At 34.7% G+C, this 7346-nt stretch overlaps 1 protein-coding gene across 3 annotated transcripts; it reads left to right on the top strand.

Annotated features, from left to right (window-relative positions):
• Positions 1–1306: 1306 nt before the first annotated feature.
• LOC109011793 (splicing factor YJU2-like) lies at positions 1307–7052 on the top strand. 3 transcript variants are annotated; one of them, XM_035689558.1, is made up of 10 exons: positions 1307–1446; positions 1535–1649; positions 2107–2353; positions 3395–3544; positions 4003–4137; positions 4361–4426; positions 5137–5187; positions 5303–5410; positions 5796–5880; positions 6338–7052. In XM_035689558.1, exons 3-10 carry the CDS (start codon positions 2156–2158, stop codon positions 6439–6441), a joined length of 897 nt encoding a protein of 298 aa, XP_035545451.1. In that variant the 5' UTR covers positions 1307–1446; positions 1535–1649; positions 2107–2155; the 3' UTR covers positions 6442–7052. The 3 variants fall into 3 exon arrangements, with proteins under 3 accessions (XP_035545451.1, XP_035545450.1, XP_035545449.1); XM_035689557.1 differs by having other exon boundaries at positions 1535–1654; XM_035689556.1 differs by lacking the exon at positions 1535–1649.
• The last annotated feature ends 294 nt before the right edge of the window (positions 7053–7346 follow it).

Here is a 7346-nt window from a genome sequence, read left to right as displayed (position 1 = left end):
ACAATTAAGTTTTTCACAAGTGCACATCGAGTAATTCAAAAGAAAAATCTCTCAATCTGATGATCCTTAGAGATTATTTGCATTTAAAGGGATTTGAATTTTAGACCTGGGGGAGCATACCCCCAAGCCTGACCTTTACCACTTGAGCCAACTCTTATGGGTTAGTTATATTTACTTTACAATAAAAATATCTTTACAATTAAATGTATTACATCAAACTATATCAATTTGTGAATTTATTTATATTTAAAATGATTGGAGACAATGCACTAGAAGAGTTCAAAAAGTAGAATTGAAAAGGAGCTTTCCAAGAGAGGTGCTTGAATGTGTTTTTACATGCATGACATTAGGGGACGAGTTTGCAACGGTGGCATGGAAACTATGGAAGAGAATGAATGCGTATGTATTTGGTGCAGAATCACTACATCCTAGCACACTGGTGGTTCCATCAAAAAAGAATCTGGAGGACCTCAAAGAGGTGTTTCACAAGAATCCAAAGTTAGGTGTAACAATACAAGTCCCACTCTACAATGGACAGCACCTCCAAGAGATACATACATGAGTTAAAAGAAAATATTTTAAATTAAAGATTAATGCGAGACATAGATACATGAGTAACTCTTATATCATTTATTGTTGTAGATTCTATTTTATATATTTATCTTTTCACTTTGAAGAGACTTTACAATTAAGATGGTAACGAGGGACTTAAGGGATTGCCATTGGACTCATCGAGAAAACTTATTAACTCTGTTGCCTGGAGGTTAAGCCACCTTTGAAGTGTTCGGATTTATGAATAGAAAAATTCTTCTCATCAGTTACTATTCACTACTCCACATCTCACATTCTATAAAAAAATACTATATATCCTATGAGAAACACCCTTACATTCTATGAAAAAAAATTATAGATGCAAAATATGAAAGTAAATAGTCGTTGATGCATATAATTCTTCTTATGAATATTGGTTCAATTTATATGTGGTATCTTACGGAACTAGTGTACCAAACAAATTCACATACCTAAAGAAAAAAAATATTTAAAAATAAAGAAATAAGATTTTTGGTTTTATGAAAAGTTCTTTATTTCTTCACTTTCGAAATTAGCAGGATTGATTATTTATTAACAAAGAGAGTGATTCTGTAATGTTGCATACCAATGATGTCTACGCACGTGAGGTGTGTTTCAGAAGCATACGTGCATATGTGATTAGTTTGCTGGGCTTTAGTTAAATGGGTGAAGCCCGTGATTGTAGCTACTTGATTAGAAGCCCAAGATTGTATAAATGGGTTACGATTTGACTTCTTTGCTTCTTCTTCTTCTTGGCGTGTGACACTTGTCAACTACCTTCCCCCTCCGCTCCTCATCGCCCGGCCCCGTCGCCAGTCACCAGTGGCCCTAGTCACACTGATAAGGGAACCATCGTCGACAAGGCTATAACTGCGTGTAAGAGAATCTTTCTTATGCCATTATCTTCTCCATAACTGCGTATGAGATGTTTTTCGCTTCAATCCTCTCGTATTTGGATCTACAGTAATTTCCATGACAGACCAAAATGGGTTAGGATCACAGGATCACTTACCCTTTTTGGTTGCAAGCCCTTAACGCATTTGGTTTGTCTGACAAAAACGATTCCAGCATCTACTCAAGTTTGGTACTATATACCCTCTTCTCATTCTATTTTATTCAGTTTTTTATGACTTTAGTTCTCTTCTATTGGTTTGAGGTTCAATTTTATATTCTCTTTTAAGTCCATAGTTTTACATTCTGGCTAGATGGAGTTTAGATCTCTGTCTCGGCCTTATATATATTCTTTGTTTCTGAAAACTTGTTGTTTTTGTTGCTATCTTAATCTATTGTGAATCTATGCCTAAGTTCTTTCTTTTACTGGGTGTAACTGAGAATCTTTTTTTATTTTTTACTTTTGCATATATCGATAAAAAAAAAAAAAAACCATGGGAAAAATTGATCCTTAACTATGAAATATTTAAATTTTACATTTTTTGTTGCAGAACTCTATATAGAAAGTTATGAGAAAGCAGTCATATATATATATATATATATATAGTCAATATATATTGAGTATTTCACATCTGGTGATTGTAGTCCTCTCGAAGCCTAATCAGAAGTGCTGCTTGGGGAATTTGTTTGAAGGATGGGAGAAAGAAAGGTTCTAAACAAGTACTATCCCCCGGACTTCGATCCGTCGAAGCTGCCGAGGGTTCGGAGGCCGAAGAACCAGCAGATGAAAGTGCGCATGATGCTTCCCATGAGCATTCGCTGCAACACCTGCGGTAATTACATCTACAAGGGCACCAAGTTCAATTCCCGTAAAGAGGATGTCATAGGCGAGGTATGTATCCCCTTTCTTTGTTTTAGGGCTTCCTACCTAAATTGAAAGTTGATGTTACTCTTATATTGGATTATACTTGTCAACTCTAGGACTGCCCGTTTTACATTATTCGAGATTTTTTACCTGTTAACACTTGCTTATTTTGATTGTCTATTTTTTTTTTGTTTTCTTGAGCAAAGAGATTGAAGTTTATTTCTTTCTTGTTTGTATTTGTCAATTGGCATTGTTTGTTTTCACAGATGAGTTGAGATTAAAGTTAAAAGTTTAATAAAATATTGTTAGAATATATTTTTTTAATATTATTTTTGTTTTGGAAATTAAAAAAGTTGAATTGTTTATTTTATTTTGTGTGGAAATTTGATAAAATTGTAATGATGAGATGAGATGAGTTGAGAGGAGTTGTGAAAACAAACGAAGCCTGAAAGTCAACAAAATGCCCTGCTCTAAATATTTGGCCGTTGTATTTTTTTAATTAATGTTCTTTTAAACCTGTAACTATTTTATTGGTCAGTCTTAACTCCATATCATCTATAAAACCCAGCCTATCCTAGTCCTGTATTCCATGTTGGCAGTTGTAAATTGTTTAATTTCAATTTCCCTATATCGTTAAGTGTGATGATATGACCTGTCCAGTGCCTTGAAGTGAGGATTATATGGGATATGACTCAAAAGAAACTTGCTGTGTTGCCAGAACATTTTCCCCCAAAACAGTGTGAAAAGCTAAATATGAAGAACTTGTCTGGCTTTAAATATGTTAATGTTGCTTTTCCTTTTCCAGATAGAGGACATTAACCACAGATCTATAATTTTTTGTACCACATACTTATGATATAGCTTGTTTAGAGCAAAGAAAGTGTCTTAAATGCATGAGCCTCAGCTTTACTACTATCCTCGTGGTTAATATTCCTTCTACTATCCTCGTGGTTAATATTCCTTCTTGGTTTTCTATAGTGGTTTGTACTTGTTTTGCTGGTTTCTTCATGTGAGATTTGAATATGTGATGTTTAATGAACAAGATCACTTATCTTTAATCGGTTGCAGACATATTTAGGAATTCAAATCTTTCGATTCTACTTCAAATGTACAAAGTGTTCTGCGGAGCTTGCGATGAAGACAGATCCAAAAAATTCAGACTATATTGTTGAGTCTGGTGCCACACGGAATTTTGAGCCTTGGCGTGAAGAGGACGAGGTAAAAAGTTGAAGCATGTTTGGTTTGAGAAAGGTCTCTTTCATTTCAAACATCTTTAAAATCGTAAAAAAAAAAATCATCACCCAAACATTTTTGTCATCCGAGTATTTACCTCGGTTTTGGGACATAAAAATCACAAATCCGGAATATTCAATACAAAATCCATTGCAAAACATTTTTATCGTTGCAACTCTTTGTTCTTTCTACCCACTTTGACCAAACTCAATATAAACATGTCATAAAGCTTGTATACAAAAAACTTTTCATTCTATAGAAATTTTTCTTTCCAAGAATACATATCAAAATTCCCTTTCAAAGAATTTTCAACAATTAGAGAAATTAACTTACCAAACATGCCCTAGAGCTTCCTGTGCACAACTAAATATTATGTGGCCAGATCCCCAGTGTTGTTATCAACATAACTTGTGACTTTGTCAATAAATTGTTCTTTTCGTCAGGTAACAGAGATCGAAAAACAGAAAAGAGATGCTGAGGAGATGGGAGATGCTATGAAATCATTAGAGAACAGAACCTTGGATTCAAAGAGAGAGATGGATATCCTTGCTGCGCTAGATGAGATGAAGTCTATGAAGGTACTTTCTTTAGTAAATGGGTTTTATTTAATCAAGTATCCACTTAACAGTGAGAGGAATGGAATCCAGGGCTCAAATAGCTTTCGTAATTGTAGACATATTGCCTTAGATCATCATCATGTTGTATAACATTATTGCTTTATTAATCAATTTACGCCTGGTTTGAACCTGAGGTCAATATGAGTTTGATACTAATGCCCCCCCTTTTTTTCTTGTCTTGCAGTCTAGACATGCTACTGTGAGTGTAGATGCCATGCTTGAGGCCTTGCAGCGCACAGCCGGGGAAAAGGTATGATTAATGTGCGCTCTGTGTTTAGATCAGTTTTGCTCCTTAAGTGCAAAAGTATATCGGATCTCTCTCGTTACTAAATCCCACTGGGCTGCACAGTCACTTTCATTGTGTTGGTTGGGCTCTTTTGTAGGGTGAACAGTTGCATGTTCAAGACTTTTCTCATGCATATTGTGAGTGAGTACTTATCCATGGTCAAGCATAATAAACAAATGGATTGATTTCCCTGTCTAGTATCTTTCTTCAACCAGCCACTGGATCAAATCTCTTCTATGTTGCTTCAATTGTGGGTCACTGGTTTTAGCTGCCTGGAATGCATCAGTATTCCTGTCTATGAGAAGTTGTTTAGTTAACTGCGACAATTGTATTTACACTGTAAACTTCTTGGGGGAAATTTGTTCACGTACATCCATAATTATTTACTTCACTCCATTCTATAGTAAAATCCACTTGTTCAAACAGTATATAAGACTATTTTACTGTAATTGGTTTATCTTTTGATTCACATAAACTAATTCTACTGTTTGTCCTTTTACTTATAAAAAATTTCTACAGTTTGTCCTTTTTCTAGAAGTGGAACTTTGGCCTCTTTGCATAAATATTTGTTCATATTGTAGTTAATATTTCTAGGTTATTTTGCTCTCTCTCTCTGTCTCTCTGTATTATTATCATTTGGTTCTGACTGTATTAATTGATTTTTATGCTGGCAGGAGAAAAGGTTGGAAGAAGAGGATGAAGCACTTATAAAATCAATATTTCATGTTAGTACAGAAATTTTACTTCTATTAGTTACCTCCAATGTCAGCCACCCCCTCCCCCTCCTTTCTTTTGTAGGTGAGATGTTTGCCTCTTAACTATGTTGAAAATATTTTGCAGAAGCCAATAGATTTTGTTCGAAGAATTCATGATGAAGATTTTGACGATGATGGAGATATGATTCAGCTTTCAAGTGGCAATGGTGAAACATCTGGTGATAATCTGAAGGTATGGTGATGCTGTAATGATGGTTTGTGTTTCCTAAGTTCGTTTTGTAAGTATGGATTGAATCTATCATTTTGAAAAAAAAAAGATCCGTCATTTTGAGGGTGAAAAAACGTCTATTCTTGTGCAATTCTTCGTGATATAATTTGAACAGAATTTTATAATGGGTTCTTATAGTTTTTTAAGTAGGAGTCATTTGATACTGGAAAGATTTGAAATACATGTAAATTGTTTATATTAAGTGGTGGACTATAATTTTAAATTATAGGATGGCGAAGAAAAAGTTACAGGGTTTGTAAGCCAATATCTTCTGGAAGCTAATAGTTGTATGAAATTAGAATTATGCTGAAAAGATTTGAACTTGTGTTTGTACATGATTTCAATGCAGAGGAGAAAGGTTTCTGAAGAGCCTCTTGGCAACCCAACAGATTCTTTGACAAAAGCCACTTTTGTTGACAGCTCCACCAACAAAGGTATCAGATACTTTCCCTATTCCTAGTATAGAAATTGGAGTGCACTACCACTGTTATTGACATCTTAATACCATTGTAGCCATTAGCTCCTAAATGGTATCATTGTTGTCCAAAGGGCAATGTAAATATAGTACTCGAGTTTAACTCATGTTATTTTCTTTTTCAGTTTCTCTGGGTTTGTTCAAGTAATCTATTTTAGAGATAATACCTGGCATTGCACTAATTATACGTTAGTCCCTGCTGTAATAAATTTTAGAAAAATATATCATATATTGGGCATGCTTCACATAACAAATTGATCCCTTTATTCTTTAATATTAGATTAATGGTGGAAAATATTGATTTGATACCTGTTTGTCACACCACGACAAATTATATTTGGACGCTTGCCAAAACTCGACAATATTTTCCTTTGGAGACTTACAAATTTATATTCATGTTTATAAATTGTTAACAGAAAATCTAGGTGGTTCAGGGGCTGCTGACAATCCCAAGTTTGTATTCAAGTCTTCAGCAGTAAGGATTTCGGTCAGGAAACCGCTTCCGATAACAGTAATTTAGTGAAAATGGAAGGGAACAAACAAGGGGCTAGAACCAATACAAGTGCACTACAGGCTGTGACCTCCGGTGGTAACAATCCGGCCAGGCTGGGAGATAATAGCCAAGAGCATAAAATTGCTGATACAAGTACAGGACTACTATCGCTCTGCCAAAACTATGAAAGTGACGACGACCAGTGATCGACTTTATTTTTCCAAATTTTTTTGGGAACTCATTTACTTTGTCCAGGTTGTTAGTTTGCATATTGGGAGCTCACTCAGTGGTACTAAAATAAGAACGGTACCTCAGCAGTCAGTCAGCAGTATATCAGTGGTAACATATAAGTGAAAATACCTCATTCCAGCCGAGCCTTGCAAGTCAATGCAAATGTTGCTGCCATGTGCTCCACAAAGCTAGCCAAAAGCTTGCATCTTGGATACTATAGTGCTGAAATTGAGTATTTGTACTTTTTTTTTTAATGGTCAAATCTGTTGAAGTTTCCTTACAACGTTTACGTCCTCCATGAACCTACTTGCTAATTTCTTTCGTAAAAGGTGCGTGCTTTACATGTCCTGTGCATGTGGTATTATGACATTGATGAGACAAATGATACGATTTATGGTAAAAAGTCCTCTGCCGCCCCAACTTGACCGCTGGGCGGTATGCCCAGCGTAAAAATTTTTTTTTTTTTTTTTTTTTTTCACATATTTAAATATATTTAAAAAATAAAAAAAAATATATCAATATATTTAAAATTACTTTCTTAAGTAAAAATAAAAAAAAGACCAACGATTAAATAGAGGTGTCAAACAAAGGAAGCATAATAGTGTTTTTCAATGACTATATATTCCTCGTTCTAATGCTAAATTAAAATTAGCTATGTCCTTTTGTCAGAATTCAGCATGATCGAAGCCCAATACCTATGT

The sequence above is a fragment of the Juglans regia genome, chromosome 4, assembly GCF_001411555.2.
Source record: "Juglans regia cultivar Chandler chromosome 4, Walnut 2.0, whole genome shotgun sequence".
NCBI lineage: Eukaryota > Viridiplantae > Streptophyta > Magnoliopsida > Fagales > Juglandaceae > Juglans > Juglans regia.
Note: the sequence above shows the minus strand (reverse complement) of the source record. Positions and strands in the feature narration are given on the sequence as shown.